This window comes from Hyperoodon ampullatus (genome assembly GCF_949752795.1).
Source record: "Hyperoodon ampullatus genome assembly, chromosome: 14".
Lineage (NCBI taxonomy): Eukaryota > Metazoa > Chordata > Mammalia > Artiodactyla > Ziphiidae > Hyperoodon > Hyperoodon ampullatus.
This window is the reverse complement of record NC_136927.1, coordinates 36,755,459-36,777,530: the sequence shown is the minus strand read 5'-3', so window position 1 is coordinate 36,777,530 and position 22,072 is coordinate 36,755,459. Positions and strand designations below refer to the sequence as shown.

Sequence of the window (22,072 nt, the reverse complement as noted above, 5' to 3'; positions counted from 1 at the left end):
TCAAGGACATCACAGAGCAGAGGACCCTGCCCTGAAGCCGCTGAGACCCTCATGGTTCCAGTTCCACGAGTATCCTAAAAATCAACTCCCTTGTTGTGTGTTTGGTTGCTCATTCATTCTACAAAGGTTTACTGCCCTTGTACTGAGGCAGGAGATAGATGGGCTCCAGGTTAGACATTTACAAGCCAGTTTCCTTTCTATACTTCCAGACAGAAATAACAACAGGAACAGGGTAAATAGCTGGACTTTGTCTCCAGTGGACACTTTAACAGTAATGGCAGGGGCAGAGAGGAGCTGAGTCCTGCCCAGATAAAAGATAAAGAGAACACATATTTCTCATTCTTGAGGTCAAGGAGACCTCCCTGACTACATATGCGCAGAAAGCCTCCTTGGGGTTAAAAAGGAGGGGGTGCCACCCCATAATAGGTGATGCCAAGCCTCCCACAGGCCTCTGCGCTGGAATCCGTCTTGGCTAAAAGTTGTGCATGCATGTTGGGGAGGGCCCTAGGGCAGGTCAGGTGTGGAAAAAGAAACCAGGTAATTGGCCAAAGGTAAACAAAGACCTGGAAGAACTGCTCTATATAAATGATTTAACCGCCTCTTTACTGCATGCCTCCTCATTAGGGAGGACACCCACACCCTTTTCTCTCCAGGTGTGTATCTCTGCCTTTCTTCTGTCTTAAATTTAAAAAAACTGTTTCCCTGTGTGCTCTCCCACTTGCTGTGCTGTGTCTCTAATAATAAACTTTGTACCTGTTTTTACATTTTTTGCCTCCTTGAAATATTCTTGCTTTCAAACGGGGCAAGAGCCAGGGGAACTTTGCTTCTAGCCTCTAGCCCCCGCTGGTCTAGCAGCTAGGATTCCTGGTTTTCAGCCAGGCTACCCAGGTTCAAGTCCTGGGCAGGGAACTAAGACCCTGCTTCAAGCCAACGCTCACTGCTTTCTCCTCGAGATCAGTACCAGGCTCTGTGCTAGATACGAAGCCCTGGAGAGTCCACAGTAAACAAGACAGACGTGATACCTGCCCTCCCAGGTTCTAGTGGGAAAGATGGTCAAGCAATGAGTATGCAATTAAACAAAGATTCAAAGGCATTTCTGACACGAACTAGGGAACGAACAAAGGAAACCACCCTGAGAGAGAGAGAGGAGGGGGGTGCTGACAAAAGACGAGGATGGTGGTGAAAGGTCTTCAAGAGGACTTTTGAGATGAGGGTGGAAGGAAGGCCGCCAGGCAAAGGGACTGGGGAGAGCCCTTCCAAGACGTAACCCCATCCCATGGGAGGAGAGGCTCTCAGGGTCCCAGGAACAGACTGAGAGCCTTGAGGCTGGAGTAGGATGGAGCCATAGGGGTGAGGTTGGAGAGGTAAGAGGGAGCCTGACCAGACAGGGCCTTTCAGTTCATCAGAGGAAGTTCTGTTCTGCATGTGGAGAGCTGCCTTCTCCCCAGCTGGGAAGCTGCAGAGCTTGGAGGAAGTAAGGAAGCTGCGCCATCAAGACTGGGCACCTGGCGGGTGGTGACCCAACTTGGATATATTGCCTCCCTTGGTTGTAGCATCTGTTGGTTACCAAGGCAACTTGGGTTAAACACTGAATTAAGCATGTCTTTTTATTCTGACCTGTGACATCTGGGGCCTTACTGATCCTGGAGAGACTGCCTTTCCCAGGGCTAGCCTACAAAGCATGCCTTTCATATGCAAACCTGAGACCCATCCCACCTCCACCTCCTCTCTCAAGCGCTCACACTCTGGGCCCTGATCCTCTGCCCCCATCACCCCAGGGTCACATACCAGCCAACTCCAGAGGGTCCCTATACCCCAGAGCCTGCTGAGATTATTCAAACTCACCCCTCCTAAGCATGCTAACCCTGCCTTTCCCTTTCCTCCCCACTGAAACCACAGTAAACACTTTTGACCACGTTGACTGCTCTCTCCCTCTGCCTCTAACGGACCCTGGTGCCTCCCCATGTGGCCCCCCGTGGTGTGATGTGCCCCCTCCCTTTGGGGTCTGTGAGTATAACAAATCATTTTTTCAGTGGCAGTCATCTCCTGATCCGTTGGCCTCACCATACCTGAAGAATGATAAAACCTACATTTTAAAACATGCACCCACCCCTAGGCTGCCATCTCCTACCTCCAGATGGTGATGGCCAGGGTGCACAGGGCCCCGGTGAAGGACGGGAGAAAGAGCAAAAAGATAAAGAAAGTCATCATCTGTGAGGCCCGCCAGGCTTTGCTCAGAGGCTGGAAATTCATCATCAGGCTGATCTGAAGAAAGAGAAGCAGTCACCTCCCTTCTGTAGCCGGAGAAGCAGGCCAGAGGGACCCCAGCCAGACACCAGCTCCCTGACACCTTTCCCAGCACACCCCCACACCCAATTCCAGCCACCACTGGGTCACATGGGACTGAGCAAAGCTGATTGGTTCCACCTTCAGACTGACTCACATTTTTGACGTAAAACATGATGAAAAGAGTAATCATTTGGATAAAGGGCAGCAGAGGGCAGAAGAAGATTCCAATCCTATGAGAGAACGGGGATGAGTGTCAGAGATCAGGGGAGACACAGGGAATCTGTGTGGAGGGCAGGGAAAGAGGGTGTTATGGGCTGAATTCTGTCCCCCCAAAACTCATATGTTGAAGTCCTAACCCCCAGTAGCTCAGAATGCTACTGTATTTGGAGATAAGGCCTTTAAGGAGATAATTAAGGTAAAATGAGGCCACTAACCTCATGTGGGCCCTAACAGACTCATACAGAGGGAAGAAGACCACGTGAGGGCACAGGGAGAAGGCACCATCTACAGGCCAAGGACAGAGGCCTCAGAGGAAACCAACCCTGCCAACACCTTGATCTTGGATTTCGAGCCTCCAGAATTGTGAGAAAATAAATGTGTGTGGTTTAAGCCACCTGGTCTCTGGCACTTCGTTATAGCCACCCTAGAAAACTCATACAGATGGAGACTGATTCCAACACAGCAAAGAGATTTTGCAGAGAACGCTACCCGCACAGCCATTAATTAAACCACCAGAGGCCTTCAGCCAGCCCTAATCCAGGTGTCCCACATGTGGGACGTGAACTCCTCCTCCTTTGGCATTCAAGAAGGCCTGAGGTCCTGCAGGGACAGGCATTAAACTGCATTGGTTACAAATGACAGACATTAAACTGCATCAAGTTACTCAGCTCTCCCCAGTGCTTCTGAGGCCAAAAGAAAAAAAAATCTCAGTTTGGTGCTAGAATGTCCTTAAGTCCTAACGCTTGCCAACCTCCATTTTTTTAAAAAAAGAAGTAGTCTTTAGACCGAGAGCCTTGACAGACAGCAGCATCTAACTAGAATTTAATGACTTTTGTGATGGGATTGATTTTATTTTTCAAATTACTTGCTATTTCTGTCAAATGACATGATTTTCCATTGATGATGATAAAGACTCATTAAAAATATATTTAAATTTTAAAAAGGCAAACAATTTAAAAGATAATATTAAGTCAAAAACAGTACAGGTGATAGATAGATATGCCCCCAAAATAGGCAGGCTGGTGTACAAAAGACTAAAGTTTGGGAAACATTTTCCTCACCTCATTTTCTACCATCATCCCTAACATACACTCAATTTCTGTCACTCTATTATCTTCTTTTAAAGCTCATCATCAAAGGCAATATTCTCCTAAAACCCACAGAGATTAAATCTATAATTGCCATGGAGAAAGGAAAAGATATGTGTGTTTCTGATTGTGCTTATTTATGATTTATTAACAAAAACCTTAAAGGCCCAGAAGTAATCATGAGCATCTCATTGTAAGCTTTCCCGCCTCGAAGCTAACACTTCCCTTGGGAATCTCTGTCAAATGGTCAATAGTATGAGGGCTCAGGCTCTAGGATTCAAAAACCTGGATACTGAATCAGATGACTTACCCACATTACTTATTAAACAACAAAAAATTTGAGTGCTCATAAGTACCATATGATCCAGCGATTCCACTTCTGTGTATATATTAAAAAGAATTGAAAACAGGGTCTCAAAGATATATTTGTACACCCATATTCATAGTAGAATTATTCACAATAGCTAAAAAGCATAAGTAACCCTGGTGTCCACTGGCAGATGAATGGATTAACAAAATGTGGTACATACACGCAATGGAATATTATTCAACCTTAAAAAGGAAGGAAATTCTAACTAACACATGCTGTATGGATGAATCTGGAGGACATTATGCTAAGTGAAATAAGCGAGTCACAAAAAGATAAATTCTATGTGAGTCCACTTATATGAAGTATCTAGACTAGTCAAACTCAAAGAAACAGAAAGTAGAATGCTGGTTGCCAGGGACTGGAGGGGAGAGGGAATGGGGAGTTGTTGTTTAATGGGTACAGAGTTTCAATTTTGCAAGGTGAAAAAGTTCTGGATATTGGTTACACAACAATGTGAATGTACTCAACACTACTGAACTGTACACTTACCAGTGGTTAAGATGGTAAATTTTACGTTATGTGTTTTTTACTACAATTTTTAAAAAAGAACCCTTAAGGATAACAACAGCCATATAATATCCCTACTTATAAACATTTCTGAATCAGTTACTCGCTAAGCACTTAATGCATACATTTTCTCATTTAATCCTTACCAAAACCCCGTGAAGTAGGTACAAGCATCGCCCCCATTTACAGATTAGAAAACCAAGGTTTAAAGAGAGTTTATGTTATTTGCCCAACGGCATCCTGTTCATTGAGATAATGTGAGTAAAAGACCTTTGTAAACTGCCCAGTTGCCAGTGGGTGACCTGGCAGTGTGCAAATGCATCACCTAAACTACACAAGGAAAAAGTCCTCACCACCTCCAAAAATAAATTCATTGACATTAGTGAGTTATTTGCAGATAGCCAAATCACCCAGGGCAACTTTAAAGAGTTGGAAAATAAAGCACTTTACAGTTGTATGGCATATTGGAGATTGCAAAGCAGTTTTCTTGTATCATCTGATTTAATCCTCAACACAATTCAACGGCAGCTATTATTATGTGCATTTGACAGATGAGGTGACTGAGGCTCAGAGAAGCTCAGTGACCTCAGTGAGTAGAAGAGCCAGCCCCAGAATCCAAGTTTATCCGACTCCATATCCCCTACTTTCAGATTAGCAACCCCCCAAAAGATGGAACCTGGCAATGTAATATGCCATGCAGAATTCTGGCATTAGCTACATCATGTTAAAATAAATAAATAAAAATAGTCACTGGCTATTGGTTCGAGTTTCTAGGTGAGCTTGTCAAAAATTTGATGCAACTAGCTGGCTATTCTCAAAACACACATGCATGCTCACACACACGCGCGCACACACACATGCACATGCATGCATGCACAATTGCCAAAATTGAGGTGGCAAACCCCAAAGGCTACAGAGGTCCCACCAGGGCCCCACCACCAGGGAGTGACGCAGATCAAGTGTAAGGCAACCTTCTCTGCCTTTATTTTCCCAGTTCTGTTGAGATATGAATACAAAGTAAAGTTTTCTACCATAAAAAAACTGACAGCATAAGGGCAACAAGAAATGGCAAATCAATACTGGGGAGACAATAGTTCAAGGTGGGTCTTCAGCAAACTGGAACCACTCACCCCAGTTCAAGGCCCAGCCAATTGTTACCATAATGGGAGATGATCTAGAGCTTTCCTTTTCTGGCGAGAAGCCAGAAATTTTAAAGTTTATGTGAAATCTCCTGATTCTTAAATACTGGTGGTTAATTCAAATTTTTAGAAAAAGCACTGCATCGGACAAGCAAAACACACTTGCAGGCTGGATATGGCCGGGGGCCCTCCAGGTTAGGAATCCCTGCTCTATGTTGACTCTTGGCTGAAGTCCTCATAAAGGAAAAGAACAGTCTGGGACATGAATTCATGGTTCTCAGACTGGCTGGATTTGGTATCACCTATGCAGCTTTGAAAAACCACAGATTCTGGGCATTGCCACCAAAACTCCTAGTCCACAGTCAGGCTGGAACCACTGGGCAAGCCAAAGATTGTCAAAACTTACCACACCAGAGTTTGTGCGTAGATCAGTTCTAGGACATTCCTGGCAATGTCAAACTCCTGTAGGCCAAGACTTGTGATAAGCCACATCCCAATGATTCTGTGAAAATGTAATGAGTTTAGTACCCAAACCATCAACTCCCTCTTTCAAAAGATTCCTCACAATCGACAAAGGAGGACAAATCCTCACCAGTTTGGAATAAAGTCATAAGTTCCCTTGCAAATTTCTGAAAATTCCAAGTATGAGCATGTTTTTGAAGAAATAATTGAGGGAAAATGGAATTAACACAATGCATTCGAATGGAGGTACTGCTAAAGTGGTTCAAAAAAAATTCTAGAGAACATTATTTAAACTATCCCAACTACTGTTTAAACAGATAATTATGAATTTTAAATAGGCATTATTTAAATGAGATAATTATTTAAATTATCCCAACCATTATCTTGTTTATACCACCTTTTGCTTGTTAAACCTTTTTTTTCAGGGACCAGACTCAGCACTCTCAACCCAAATAAACTGAAATTTTTTCAGCTTTCAGTTACTGCTATTGAGTTAATGGTGTTTCCCTGTTTTCTAAATCCACAAGGAGGAACCCTACGTCCACATTTATTCTGAAGAAACTTGAGACCACTTTGATTTTTTTTCTTACGGAGGAATTGCCAGTAAAAAACTGTTGTAAAAAATAAACAAAACAACAACAACAACAAAAAAACTTCTCCCCTCTATGTCCAGACCCTGGACAGAGGCTGAACTAAAAGTGAGTTTGGGCGAACTGAGTGAGGAAATTTGGCTTTCAACCTACCCACTGAGGAAGGAATCAGTATTGTGCCATGCCATCTTATCACTAGGGCAACTTGCAAAAATAAGTAAATGTCTATTAGGAATGAGATGCTCATAATATTATTATAAAATAAATGAATAAATAAAAGAGGACCACACATGGGCCAATGATGACATTGCCCTAATCCTGCACACCTGGAGTCTAAAATAAAAATTAGTGCATTAATTAAATTCAGTGAAAGCAATGAGATAAATCTATAGGTACAGGCATGGAAAGATGATAAGGCATACTGACAGAATTAGTAAGAGCAAACTCCATAGCGATTTTGCAGTGTGACCCCATTTTTGTCTTGGAAAATTATATAGTATACACACATACAAAGCAGTGCATAGACAAATCTGGAGGAATATACATAGACTAGAATATTAAAATGGTCTATTGTGGATAAGATTTCAAATGACTCTCTGTTTCTGTGTTTAATTTCTAGAACTTTCTCAGGAGATTGCATAGGGCCAATTGAACTAAATGAACTTTGACAACAGGACTGTCAGGTCAAGATGAAATTTCAGTTAATTCAGAAGAAAACAATATTTCAAAGGACAATAGGCAGACTTAGAACAACCTACACTTAGAGTACAGAAGGGACCCACACTTCATGCTCAGCCAGGACTATGGCTCTGGTTACAACGTCAGATATAATTACTGGAGACAGACAAATATTTACCTCCTCAGGAACTCCACCAGGAAGGAATCAGCTAAAGAGAACACAAAATCCATCAGAAGGAGCCGGTAGATTTCTTGGCCAATGAGGGTTTCCCAACACTGGAAGGCAAACAAAATTTGGGATGTGGGAGGAGGCTGTTGTCTCCACTTAGTTCCCATCTGTTCCTGGCCCCCTGTGCTGATAAGAATGTGGCTGGTGGCTTAGTCTGACCGAGTTTTTGTGTGCCCAGAAAAGCAGACCCACTCTCAACAGAAATGCACTTTAGGGTGAATTTGTTTTCAAGAATGTGTATTCTCTTCCTGTGCTCCTTCTTCCCCCATTAGGGCTTGCCTTCCTCAGGTACCCAAACTTTCCCTTCTCACTAGCTCTCCTCTTTAACACTTTTCTTCTTTGTCCTATGCCCTCTGGATCCCGTTTCTTAGCCAAGGAGAGCAGGAGGTGTCAATGGCTAGTAATGCCTCCACTCCTTTTGCTTATTAACCTTATGAAAAATCAATTAATATCTTCTTGATTAAGAAAGTGGCCTAGAGGTTTAGCAGACTAGCACAAACGGGAAGGTTGAATTAATCAGCTTATGAAACTGGTGGTTAGTTACTTCTGTAGGAAGTCGGTGCTATGAGCTGATGGACTGGGAGCTTTTAGATTTGGCTGAATGAGGAAAGTTTCAGGTGTACAGCCCAAGGATGGATGGAAGGATGGATGGAAGAATTGATGGATGATTAGATGAATAGATGGATAAGTAGATGGACAGATGGATGGAAAAATAACATGATATCTGCTCTAATATCATAAGCAGAAGCTCTTGAGAAACTCACTTCCTCCCTGGCAGTCAAAGGCAAGCTTAAGGCAAAACAGCATGGAAATCTCACCTCTTCACCAGCCAGGGCCACAATGTTGAGCCAATAGTAACAAAGAATTCCAATGATTGATAATTTCAGAAGGATGTTTCTAAAAAACAGAAGCGAAAACAACTACCATTACCCTCCACAGCAGTCATTAGTGCTGTTTGCCAATATTTCCTTTGGGGCATATGGTAGGATGGAAATTCCTGCCCCCCTGTGGCTGAGTGGGGCTATATGGCTAGATCTGGCAAATGAGTTGTGAGCAGAAATGATGTATGTCATTTTGTGTCACTTCTAGACTAGAGCCTTTAAATGCCAGTGAGACTCTTCAAGACTCACTGTCTTCCCTCTGGAATGACAATCAGAAGTATTTGAGATGGTTGCTGCAATCTCAGCCTGGATCCCTGAGTGACTAACATGAGCAGAAATCCCTTGCCAATCCACAATGGGCATGTAGCATGGACAAGAAATAAACATTTGTATTCTAGACCACTGAGAGTTCGAGGTGGGGGATGTTTGTTACCACAGTTTAACCTCATTTATTCTGACTGATACACCTTCTTTTAGGTATCTCCAAACTACCTGATTTCATTTCTCACTGTAAGAGTAGTACATATACATACTATGCATCAGGTGCTACCATGGACAGTAAACATGCTAAGCACTTTATCAAATCATCCCTCTTAATCTTTACAACTCTATCATCAGGTAGATAGTATTTTATGCCTATCTTACCGATGAGGAAACTGAAATGCAGAGAGATGAAATAGCTTGTATGAGATCACACTATTTGTTTAGGGGCATGGCAAAGGTTCAAACCGAGGACCATCTGATTTAACAGCCTGAGGTCTTAAACCCAGTCACTTTGCCTAAATCAATACCTTCTGGTTTTAAGAAGTCTTCAGCATTGGTGTGCCAAGAATCATGCACCACTAGACCAGTGATTCTCAAAGTGTGGTCCCCAGACCAGGAGTAGCATCTGTAAACTTGTTAGAAAGGCACACGTTCTGGCCCCAACCCGGATCTGCTGAATCAGAAACTCTGGGGTTGGGGCCCAGCAATCCCTCCAGGTAATTCTGGTGCATGCTAAAAGTTGAGAACCATTGCACTAGACAACATTGTGAAGAAGGGGACAGGATCTGTCTTTTCAACTCCAGATCCCAAACCTCTTACCCAGTGCTTAGCCTATAGTAGACCCTCAATAGCTACTGGATTAACACCTTAGTATACAGTGATACTGTGATTTATAATAAGAAATATGTGTTTGGTCTTCTTTCCCTTTTCTGGCACTGAGCTCCTAAAGCCGTTGGAATTTTCTAAATGAGGAGAGCTATCAAGGTGCCTTTTGTTATATTAATGAAGTGACTGTTGGGAAGCCCCGAGGTCTATTAAGGCTAGGGGCTGGTTGCCATGACAACCAATCCTGTGATTAGAAGGTCTGAACTCAGCTTGCCTATCTCAGACTCCAGGGAGGGGAGAGGGGCTGGAGATTGAGTTCAACCACCAGTGGCCAATTATTTAATCAATCATATCTATGTAATGAAGCCTCCATAAAAACCCAAAAGGAGGGGGTTCAGAGAGCTTCCGGATTGGTGACAGGACAATATTTGGAGAGAGTGGAAATCTCTGAGAGGGCAAGGAATCTCTACACCCCTTCCCCAAACCTTGCCCTACATATCTCTTCTACCTGGCTGTCCCTGAGTTATATCTTTTTATAATAAAGCAGTAATCTAGTAAGTAAAGTGTTTCTCTGAATTATGTGGGCCGCTCTAGCAAACTAATCAAACCTGAGGAGTTCGTTGGAACCTCCGATCTCTAGCTAGTCGGTCAGAAGCCCGGGTGACAACATGGATTTGCGACTGGCATCTGAAGTAGGGGTGGGGGCAGTCTTGTGGGACTGAGCCCTTACCTTGTGGGATCTGACGCTATCTCCAGGTAGATAGTGTCAGAGTTGAATTAAATTATAGGACACCAACCGATAGTGGAGAATGGCTTAGTGATGTGGGAAAACCCCAGACATCAGAATTGGTGTCAGAACTTTATATACATTTACTGCAGTATAACTCCAGGTTAAACTAGAAAACACACTCTTCTAAGCCAAGAGAAGCTTATCATAGGTCAGAATGATTGTCTATTTCTGAGCTATCTCATTTTCTCTGCGTGTAGAGAAGATTTTAAATACTTTATGAAGCAATACATAGGGCTAATATATATTAAAAGAGAATGAATCTCCGTTGGGATCAGAAAAATGCAAATTAGATAAAGGGATTAGATCAAAATGACACACTGAGCATACATGCCTAACACCTCTCTATCCAAATTCCATTGAAATGATAGAAAAGTTAAAAGCTAAAAGACCCATAAAGCAGAGGAAAACAAGTCACCAAGGACAGACCAGAAATACAGAGGAATTTATGAAAAATAGAAAGCAGAAATAAAAATATGAAAAGATTAAAGAAAGATTAAAATATGAAAAGGGGTTGGAGAAAGCCCCAGTTTAAAACAAATTTGACAGAGGACTTCCTCAGAGCTTGTGGTAGTTCTGAGGATGCCCAGAGCTTAGAGACAGCAGATACGAAGTGTCTGGAAAGGGCAGCTGGGTGATTATTTGACCATGCTAGATGTCAGAAAACCTCAAAGCAACACCTGCAGACCTCAGAAGAGGTAGTTAGAATACAGAGTCTTTGGCCCACTCAAACCCACATTCAAGTAGAAAGGCAAAATAAAAGACATGTGGGAACGTGGAAGTACTTAGAAGGCTGACCATCCTGGTATCTACTCTAAAATGATGTCTTATCGTCTGTTATAAAATGAGGAAGTTGTAAGTAGGATACATTTAACAAACACTGGTGAGCAAAGAAGCCAGTCAAACTTAATGTGTATGTCCAAAAAACTTGCTTTATGACCCTGAATTGTACATTTAAAATGGTTTCTTTAACCACACACACAAAATCCCAATTGTTTCTAACCATTGAAAGGAGGCACCCAGACGTGTAGGGTGGGTAGAAGTGAAGGCTTTCTCAGATTTTTTTCTTCAGGAGAATAATACATATATAGATTAACTCTAAACATTAATCTTAGAAGTCAGCCCACTTTTTCTGTGAAAGGCCAGACAGCAAATATTTTTGGCCTTGCAGGCCCTACAGTCTGTATCCCAACTCTGCAGTTGTAGCAGGAAAGCAGCCATAGATAATATGTCACCAGTGGACATGGTTGCATTCCAATAAGACTTTATTTATGAAAATGGGAGGCAGGCTGGGCCTGCAGGCTGTAGTTTGCTAACTGCTGATCTAAAACATATATGTGTACGCGTGTGTTAAAATACGCTTGTTACAAATTTAAGGGTAACAGAAATGTTTAAGATCTGTATGAAGAAACTATAAACATAGACATAAGCATAGATATGCTATTCCAGGAGCAAGGAATGGCCAGTGCAAAGGTCCTGAGGTGGGTATGCAGTTTGGCATGTTTGTGAACAATCAGAAGGTGGGTAAGGCTGGGGGCACTGAGGAAGGAGGGGGGGAGGTAGAAAATGAAGTTGGAGGGCTGGCCAGGAGCCAGATCTCAGAGGCCATGGTAAGGTAATGGCTCTGGAATTGATCAGTAAAGAAAGTCAATCTGCATGTACAGCCTTATCATTATAAACACCACCGTAACCAGGAACTGGTCAGGGCACTAGCCAGGAAGAAGCAATAAGGACACAATTTGGGTAGTTTTATACCCTGTTTATCAAAACTGTGGGGTCACCTCTAGCACATACAGTGCCTTTGTGGGAATCACAAAACGGCACCCCTTCCCAGACAATGAATTGCCAAAAAGCAACCCCTCCACTTCCATTCGGGTGGCTGAACTACAAAAATGCACCTGTTCCTCCCGCATGATTCAGTGGGTACTCGGCCTCACAGTTTGACTCATGGGAACACTGAATGATATCAGTCCCCACTGAACACCTTAGCCAAGAACATTTGTGCAGTGCACAACCTGCCCATCCGTACATCTCATAACTGAGAACTATGTTAATCCTCAGGCTGGGAGCAATTGGGAAAGATAAGCCATTCCTCTGAGCAAAAGGCAGATGTACTCAATATCTGTATTTCCTCAGGGCTCTTTGGACTTCATGGCTATTAACCCATATCATAAAAACACACTTTACTCTTGAAATTCTTTCTGGAAAACAGAACTGTGATACTTGAGTGTAACCCTTTCTAGCTTCCATCCATTTCCCTCCATAAAAATGGAAGCTGGTGTGGGGAGTGATAGCCACACTTACCGGAGCAGGAGGGTGTAGACTTCGTGCCTTGGCATCTCATAGCGCTCCACCAGCCTGAACGTGGAGTAGAAACGAGGCACGACCAGGTTGATGCAGGACACACCGAAAGGCAGTAAGAGTACCGCCCCGGGGTTCCTGTGGGTCGCCAGGAACTACAGGGGATGGAGGGAGAGAATCAAGATGCCGACTGTACACTGGACCCCTCTCTGCCTGACTCAGAAGACCCCCCCACCCCCACCGTCACGATGGGAAAACCGCAGAAGTAGATCCTCTGAGGTTAGCTATTACGGTACCATTTATCCAGCACTTACCCTGGGCCGAGAATTACCCACATGACGCTTTAATTCCCACTACAGCCCAGCAGGTGGGTGTTAATAGGCTTAACTGATGGACAACCTGAGGCTCAGAGAGGTGAAGATACTTGCCCAGGGTCACCCAGCTAGGAAGTGGCAGATTCGAACCCTGGTCTATCAGACTCAGGGACCTGAGCTCCAACAGCCATTCTGTGACTTTACTTTCCTTACCAAGAGGTTTGGAAGAATGAGAATGTGCTCCTGGCCTTTGGAGCAAAAGCTTGAGTCACTGAAGCTACCACACAAGGGAATTTCTCCTCCCCGCTCCTGCATGCCCTTGTTCATTTCACCAGGCTTCGCCTGTCCTCAGGTGCTGAATTAGGGGCAGGGGGAGCCTCTGCTTGCACATGCTGCACTTTTGTATGAGGGTCAGAGGGGCGCCCCTGCCTTCAGGTGTTTGGCTGGAGGGAAGCCTGGGCTGCCCCTCTGCCAGACGCCCTTGGGGTAAGGGATTCCAGTGGATTTATCTGATGTCTGACAATTTCCCATTCTGACTCTGCCTCTATCTACCTCTGGATGGTTTTGAAAGCACCACATGTACTTCTGGCAGTATCTTTGGAGCCAGAGTAACCTAGGGTCAAATGCTGCCCCTCTCCCCATGCTTATAAGCTGCAAGGTTCCGAACCAGATGCATAGCTTCTCTGAGCCTCTGTCCCAGTCTGCATGATAGGGAGATTATCACATAACCCACAGAGACATTGTAAGAATTAAGTGAGACCAAATAAGGGAATGTCTAGCTGCAGGGCTGCTAAACGACACAGCTTGGGGCACCATTCATGAGAAACTGTAGCTGCCAGCGAATGCGACCCCTGGAGTTGTGCAGAGGGTTGATCCTGCCTGGCACAGGCAGATGTTCAAACAATGGGAATGATTCCACTTCCACCTCCTCTCCTCCTTAGATGCCCTCCTTCACTTCAGGTGAGTGTGAAGAAAACCTTCCAGGTCAAGGAGAAACTCAGAAGTCTCCTTTATACCTACAACTGCCCTGTCACAGCTTCCACCCTAAGTAGGCAGTGCCAGACCCCAGAGGACTGTGATTCAATTTTGTCTCTTTCAGGGCAATCCTTAATACGGTTAATGACAAAGCCTTAGGTCTATATAATCTCACACCCATTTTCTTGCTCGCTCCTTCGGTTTTTCATCAATTGGGTTGAGCACCTACTATGTACCAGGTATTGGGCCAGGTGCCTGGCTATTCTTCTGAAGAGACAGATGCATAAACAAGCATTTTCAATGCTGCATGTGACCAGTGCACAGGGAAAGACTGCAGAGTCAGGCACACCTAACTCAATCTAGTAAGGGTGGTGATGCTGAGAAAAGACTTCCTGGAGGAAGTGTCACTCACGCTGAGGTCTAGAAGAAGAAAAGGAGGAGTTTGCCAGATGAAGGGAAGTCGGGGAGGGCAGTGCAGGATGAATGTTTCCCTTCCAGAGATGAGGAAAAGCATGGTGTGTTCAGGGAACTATGGACACACCATTTAGTGTTGCTGGTGGAGATATGGGTGGCTGTGGGGTGTTGAGGCTAGAGATGTGGGCAGGGGTCATATCACAAAAGATCTATCAATCATGCCATGGAGGATAGATTTTATATTTAGAGTAATGGGAAGCCATTAAAGAAAGTGACACAATCAGACCAACCCACACCACAATTCTAGGGGTTGGCAAAATGGGGTAAAATTAGCCCCATTTTCCAGAAGACTGAAATCTACAGAATCTACTTTGTCTACCCAACTAATTAGTCTCAGAGTTCATATCATTAAAAAAAAAAAAGAAAGAAAGAAAAAGCTAACATTCCTTCAGTCACCCACAGTACCAGGCACTAAGTAGACTCTCCACATAACTTTTCTCTAGTCCTGAACACACACCTACAAAGCAGGTATTCCCAGTTTACAGGTAAGGAATCCGGGGCTTGGAAAGAGTAAATCACTTGCCAGATTCCATCGGTTCACAGTACTTATTGAGTGTCTACTCGGTGCCAGGGGATATGAGAGACATCAGGGATATAATAATAAAGGAGGAAACCAGAACCTGATCCCAGGCCTGCAGCCAAAGTTCCCATCTCTCCACGAGCCCAGCTTCCCACTCTGAGGTGTGCACACACATCACCTGGGGATGTTCTTATGATGCAGATTGTGGGTCAAGGGAGGGACCCAGGATTTTTGCATTTTTTAGCAAACTTCCCGCTGGTGCGATGCTGCTGGCCACGACCCTAGTTTGAGTGGTGGGCTCTCCCCTCCCTTCCCCCTCCTGCATCCCGTCCCTTCACCTGCTTCTCTGTGCTCTGCACCCTGGAGTTCCTGCCTCTCTGGTTACCTTTGAGTTGTTCTCAGCCAGGTAATAAACGGCTGAACAGCAGGCAATGGCCACTCCAGTAGAGACAACCCAGGCTGCCAGGCGGGCAGAGAAGCGAATCAACTGCTGATTGAGTGTTAACTTGACATTCTCCTGGCGGATTTCTGACAGGTTCTCCTGTAAACACAAGGAAGTCAAGTTCACCCGCAGACCCCCTCCACTGTCAGCAAAGATTCCCCACCAGGTCTTGCTGCCCCTAGTGACACAAACCCACCCCAGATCCACAGGAAAGAGGGGGAACGTGCACAATGAACTGGGATTAGGAGACCTGTGGGAAAATCTCTAATGGGCAAGACCCCCATCACTTCATTAAATACATTTTCCATCTCAGAGAAACAGAGATTGGGACAATGATCTTGGGAAAATACATTGAGGCCACAGAACCTCCTTGAAGAATAAGGCTGTGTGTCTACACCAGGGAACCCTCTTGTCAAAGCCCCTTCGTTTATAAATTCTGCTTGCTCTTTTTTTTTTTTTGATATATTTTTCTATAGACCGGGGTTTGTCAACCTTAGCGCTATTGTCATTCAGAGTTTGATAATTCTGTGACAGGGAGCCTGTCCTGTGCACTGCAGAATGTTGAGCAGCATCCCTGACCTCTACTCACGAGGTGCCAGGAGTACACACTCCCTGGCTGCAACAACCAAAAAAGCCTCCAGACATTGCCATGTGTCCCCAGGGCAAAACCACCCCGAGTTGAAAACCACTGGATAAAAATTTAAACCTGGAACTGTGAGGTCGAGACGTATTTACATTTAGGCCTTTGTTATAAATTGTTAAACTGCCCTCCGGCAAGCTTATATCAATAACAAAGCCACCACGTTGTGTGAAAACGTCCATTTCCCTACACCTTCACCAGCCCTGGGCATTTAAAATAGCTTTAGGGATTTTTGCCAATATCATGGAGAATAAAAAATAATTCATTAGTACTTTAAGAAAAGTTACAGACACACTGAAGGAGGAAAGATGACTGGCCCTGGGAAGGGGTGTAAAGCTAAGTTGCCTTACCCTTATCTCAGTGCTCAGATTCTTCTGTTTCAGCTTTACGGCGCTTTCATGAGTAACGGTGAAATCCCAGCAAAAGATGAGTTTAGTAATCCCTCTGGTGTAAATGTGTGGGTTAATGAAGTTGTTCCGGAAATACCTGGCCATGCTAGGGAAGGCAGAAACCAAAATATCCAGAGGTTATTAGGACAGGCATTGGGGGTGCAGGGAGTATAACAAAGAAGAGTCCCATCATTAATGGTGAAAGGCAACATGGAAGAGTTAGCCCCAAGTTCTTCTGGAACAGGGCAACAGCAAACAGAATAGTCAGGAGTGCTGGCTTGGGGATCTGATTTCGTAATCCTAGATTGCCAGCTGGGAGATTTTGTCATTTTAACTGTTCTGACCCTCAGCTTCCACCTCTATATAATGGGGAGAATAATAGTTCACACCTCACAGAGTTATTATGGGAGTTGTATTAGTTTCTGCTATAACAAATTGCCCCAAACTTACTGACTTAAAATGGCACTTATTTATTCTTCCTGGAGGCCAGAAATCAGAAAACGGGTCTAAAATCAAGGTATTGGCAGAGTTGTATTCCTCCTGGAGACTTTAAGGGAGAATATGTTTCCCTGCCTTTTTCCAGCATCTAGAGGCTGCCTACATTCCCTGGCTTGTGGCGCTTTCATCTTCAAAGCCAGAAGAGTAGCATATCCCACTTTCTCTCTGACTTTGACCCTCCTGCCTCCCACTTTCAAGGACTTTGGGATTACATTAGCCCATTTTAAGATCCTTAATTTCATCAATCAAAATCCCTTTTGCCAGATAAGGTAACATATTCACAGGTTCTGGGGATTAGGACATGGACATCTTTGAAAGGGGGAGCATTATTCAGCCCACCACAAGAGTCAATGTAGCCCTCAGGGCAGTACACGCATGATAAAGGCAGCTGTTATTATTATGGAGATGTCAGTAGGATTCAGTGAAATCGGGCCCAGGAAGCACTTAGCACTAAACCTGGCATGTAAAAAATGCTGAGTAAAATGGACACTACCTTTCCAAAATTTGCCACCACTGAGTAATAACAGCTTTAGAAACAGAAACATTTCCTAGTTTGATAGACAAAAACAGAATCTTGTTTTATTTTGAATTATCGTGCCGGCAGTGAGGTTGTTATGGGATGAATTGTATCCTCTAAAAATTAATATGTTGACGTACTAACCCCTAATACCTGAGAAATTGACTGTATTTGGAGATAGGGTCTTTACAGAGGTAATTAAGTTAAAGTGAGATCATTTAGGTGAGCCCTAATCCAGCATGGCTAGTGCCCTTATAAGAAGGGCATATTAGGACTCAGATATGCACCAAGGGCAGATCACATGAGGACACAGTGAGAAGGCAGCTGTCTGCAAGCCAAGGAGAGAGGCCCAGGAGAAACCAACCCTGCTGACACCTTGAACTAAGACTTCTAGCCTCCAGAATTTGAGAAGAAAAATGTTTGTTGTTTAAGCCCCCCAGTCTGTGGTACTTTGTTTCAAAGACCTAGTAAACAATAGGTTTAGCAGATTGAACATCTGTACCTCCTCTTTGACAATTGTCAATTGACAACGGTCAGTCAAACTACTTGAGTTGGGCTTCCCTGGTGGCGCAGTGGTTGAGAGTCCGCCTGCCGATGCAGGGGGCGTGGGTTCGTGCCCGGGTCCGGGAAGATCCCACATGCCGCGTGAGTGGCTGGGCTCGTGAGCCATGGCCGCTGAGCCTGCGCGTCCGCAGCCTGTGCTCCACAACGGGAGAGGCCACAGCAGTGAGAGGCCTGCGTACCGCAAAAAAAAAAACCAAAAACTACTTGAGTCATTGCATCCTTATTTTCAGACTGACCAATTTCTTTAAAAGCACATGAAAACTTCTCTTCCTCTATCCAAACTTATACTTTATGTTCTAGGACAAGGAATGATCAGACAGCAATAGAAAGTTGAAACTGCAGAGAAACTGTTTCTCCAGTAACTTTTTTTTTTTTCTCGGTACGCGGGCCTCTCACTGTTGTGGCCTCTCCCGTTGCGGAGCACAGGCTCCGGACGCGCAGGCTTAGTGGCCATGGCTCATGGGCCCAGCCGCTCCGCGGCATGTGGGATCTTCCCGGACCGGGGCACGAACCCGTGTCCCCTGCATCGGCAGGCGGACTCTCAACCACTGCGCCACCAGGGAAGCCCTCTCCAGTAACTTTTGAGTATCTTGAATTTTGCCTAAATCTAAAAAGAGCTTAGAATCAGAAAATGCAGACATTCTATACCTGAAGAGCAAACTGAAAAAGCAGACAACCAAGCATGCTCCAACTGTGAAGATGTAGGCCAACTGCATGTTGTAGGAGGTCCCACTACTCCCATGCCGGATTGTAGTACTGGTGTAAAAGCCGTAGTACATCACTGTGTCGCTAAAATAACCCTGAAAGGGACAATAAACCACAGGTCAGGTGGATCTCTTGAGAAAACAGTGAATGACTATGGTCTGCACAGTTGACCTCTTCCGTATGCAAGAAGCCTGCACTGGTCAGTGTAGATATTTTGTTTGCCAGGAAAGAGGCACCCAAGGCCACTGAGAACCTAGACGTCTTATTAGGTTCTCAGAGGTGGAAAGGAATCTCAAACCAACGTAACTTTACAATGGAGGGACCCAGCGATCACCACCCAGACCCAGTGACCAAGCCAAGCATGATTAAAAGCAGGACAGCCAGCCATTATGTGCCTCTGTCCTCTAACACGTATTATGGTCAAACAGGTTTAAAATGAAAGAAATCAAGCCTTTAGGTCTAAATTTCAATTTACAGGAAATAAGGGGTCTGTATAAATTAGAGGAACAAATTAGAGAGACCCGGAGGAAACAATTTGACAATTGCAGAAGGTAGAACATTGGAATCTGCATGACAACTGGCCTGGTCTCTGCAATAAGCCCATGTCAAGAAAAAAGGAGGAAGGGACTGATGATATCATTCTAGATTAATAAAGACTTCAGAGAAAAACAACTGAACGCAAAGAGAGTGGAGTCTTTGCTTGGATCCTGGCCTGAACAAAAAGCTATGAAAGACATTTGGGGGACAACTGGGAAAATTTGAATATGGTCTGGATTTTAGATGATATTAATTTTTAATATTGCTACGTGTGATAATGTATATGCCTGCAGGAAATTGTCCTTATTGTCCAGAGATGCATGTTGAAGAAATTCAGCTGATGTCTGTGATTTACTGTAAAATACTTCAAAAAACAATAAGATAAAACAAATTTGGGAAAATGGTAGCAGTTTAAAATCTACGTAGTGGGTCTTTGGGTGTTTATTTTACTACTCTTTATTTTCCTGTATGTTTGAAATTTTTCATAATAAAATGCTGCATATATACAAATATACACAATAATGAGAAAAAAGTGAAGGATAAATTGACACAATAATTCCATTTGAATGTGTCTATCCCAAGGGAAAAAAAATTTAACAGAAAAAGAAAAAAGAAAGACGAATGGAGGGACCTTATTGTGAATGCTCTACTGTAAGAGTAGGCAAACTCTTTCTGTAAAGAGCTAGATAGTAAATATCTTGGGCTTGGCCAGCCCATACCTGCTCACCTCTGCTATTGTAGCAGGAAAGCAGCACAGACACGGAAACAAATGGTTGTGGCTGTGTTCCAAAAGAACTTAACTGAAAAGAGAGCAAAATTTGAATTTCATATAAATTTTATGTTTCACAAAATGTTATCCTTCTTTTCATTTTTTTCCAACCATTTAAAAACATGGAAACCAATCTTATTTTGCAGGCTATACAGATTTGGTTCTTGGGCTGTAGTTTGTCTATCCACAGAATCTCAGTGGCAGAAATTGCTTCTAGAAGGTAAACTCACAAGGCAGGGACTATGTGCTTCAGTAGGCAGCTGGGTAGATATACTGTGGCTGTTAATAAAAAGAATAACATGGATGTATATCCATGCTCAAGATTCATAGTAACGCAAAAAACAAAAAAAAAAGTTGCAAAGCAAGATTTGTAGTATTTCATCTTCTTTTATTTAAAAAAAAAGTTTAACTATCTATCTACCTATGTATCTATGACTGTATAGAAAGAAAAATGGTGGACAGAGGTACACTCCAAACTGGAGAGTTAGACAAAAGAAGGAGGGTAAAATAGACTTTCTCTTAGTTTGCTATCTTCTATACTAGGAATTTTTTTTTAAGGAGGACTGTATTTTGTAGAAAGAAGAAAAAGAAAGAAAAGGTAGATCTGTGAACACCAATATGAGATGTCCACCACATATTAGGTGGAAGAAAGCAAGTCGTAGGCAGTCTATAGGAATAATTCATCTTTTGTTAAAAAAAAAAAAAGATGCATATGTCCATGCACAATGTGTCCATTTGTGTGCAGAGAAGAGGATTCTGGACAACAAAAACTGTTAACATGTTCACCTCAGGAGACAGAAATTCTACTAGGCTGTGTATATGTTACTTTGGGGGAAAAAGAGAAATCATTTTAAACACCCTCTTTCCCCATCAGTTGACTCCCAGGCAAAATGAGAGGCCTGGAAGGGTGACGGGCAGACCTGTCCCTGGGTCTCCAAGGTGTGAACTCCGGGCAGGGGATGGAGCACTTACAGCCCCAGTTAAAAATTCCAGTCCAGTGAATTGGAGGTGGTTCTTCTCGGCCATGGTTAACTGAGGGATTACGATGAAGCTGAAGGTCGCAATGAACAAGAAAATGTTGAATTTCAAAAGCCACCTCAGAAAGTTGAAATAGGAGAGGACGCTGGTGCCGAACTTGCCTCCGATGACCTTGAGCGTCTTCTGCCACAGGCTGATGGAACTGAACAGTTCCGACAGACTGTTCTTGGATCTCCGATATGCCTGCGGGTAGACACAACGTGCGCGGCTGGATCGTCCCTCTACAAATATCTACTGAGCAGGCTCCATAATAGCGACAATGGCCACTGTTTCTAGAGCGGTACAATGTGCCAGGAGCCACACTAAAAGCATTTGCAAACGTTATCTCATTTAATCCGCAGGACCACCCCCTAAGGTGAGTGCTATTATTTATTACCTTCCCAGGTTTGCTATTGAAGGTGACACTCACAGTGGCTAAGTTGCCCAGATAACTCAGCAACCTCTTAGGCTTTCCCATACCTGCCTGTTTTCCCCACACCTAGACTGACCCAGTTTCTACGTCTTTCAAGGAAACAGCCCTGAACTTTGGTTCCTCCTCCCTGTGGGTCCCTTCTCATCCTTACTCTCCCACCTCCCTGGTTTCACCCTACTCTGTGCCCATTTACTGACCGCAGTAAAGACCGATTTACCAATGAAATGGAATTCAGACACTGAGCACAGCCGATGAGCTCCAGGATACGCCGGGGCTGCTTACTTTTCTCTTTGTCAACCATTTTCCTGTGGGAAAGGGCAGAAAAAAGTGAGAGACACCAATGTTGTACTGCATTCATTCCCCAAAATATTTCCTGAGTGCCTGCGATGTGCCAGGCATGGTCCCAGGTGGTGAGGTAGAGACGGATTTCCCCAGCTCATGGAGCAGACATCCTAGTTGGAAGAGAAAGAAGATAAACAATAAATCTAAAACTAGAGTGGGTAAATGATATAGGATAATAGAAGGTGAGTTGTACTATGGGAAAGAAAAAGGAAAAACAGAGTAAGGAGGTGGGAAATGCTGGGGTGAAGACCATGGTACAATTTGAATAGTGCAAAGTGTTTGCGCCAAGTCTTGAAGGAGAAGAGGG

At 43.9% G+C, this 22,072-nt stretch overlaps 1 protein-coding gene across 1 annotated transcript in view; it reads right to left on the bottom strand.

The window, feature by feature from the left end:
• Positions 1-22,072, bottom strand: part of TMC5 (transmembrane channel like 5) — a gene marked incomplete at both ends in the record, with an annotated part of 40,808 nt that overhangs the window by 5,584 nt on the left and 13,152 nt on the right. Inside the window, 11 exons of the mRNA XM_079719169.1 lie at positions 2,132-2,265; positions 2,444-2,519; positions 6,019-6,114; positions 7,521-7,618; positions 8,390-8,468; positions 12,633-12,784; positions 15,298-15,453; positions 16,345-16,489; positions 18,611-18,762; positions 20,946-21,194; positions 21,641-21,728. Of these exons, the coding sequence (XP_079575295.1) occupies positions 2,132-2,265; positions 2,444-2,519; positions 6,019-6,114; positions 7,521-7,618; positions 8,390-8,468; positions 12,633-12,784; positions 15,298-15,453; positions 16,345-16,489; positions 18,611-18,762; positions 20,946-21,194; positions 21,641-21,728 (1,425 nt within the window). The remainder of the gene's footprint in view (positions 1-2,131; positions 2,266-2,443; positions 2,520-6,018; positions 6,115-7,520; positions 7,619-8,389; positions 8,469-12,632; positions 12,785-15,297; positions 15,454-16,344; positions 16,490-18,610; positions 18,763-20,945; positions 21,195-21,640; positions 21,729-22,072) is intronic.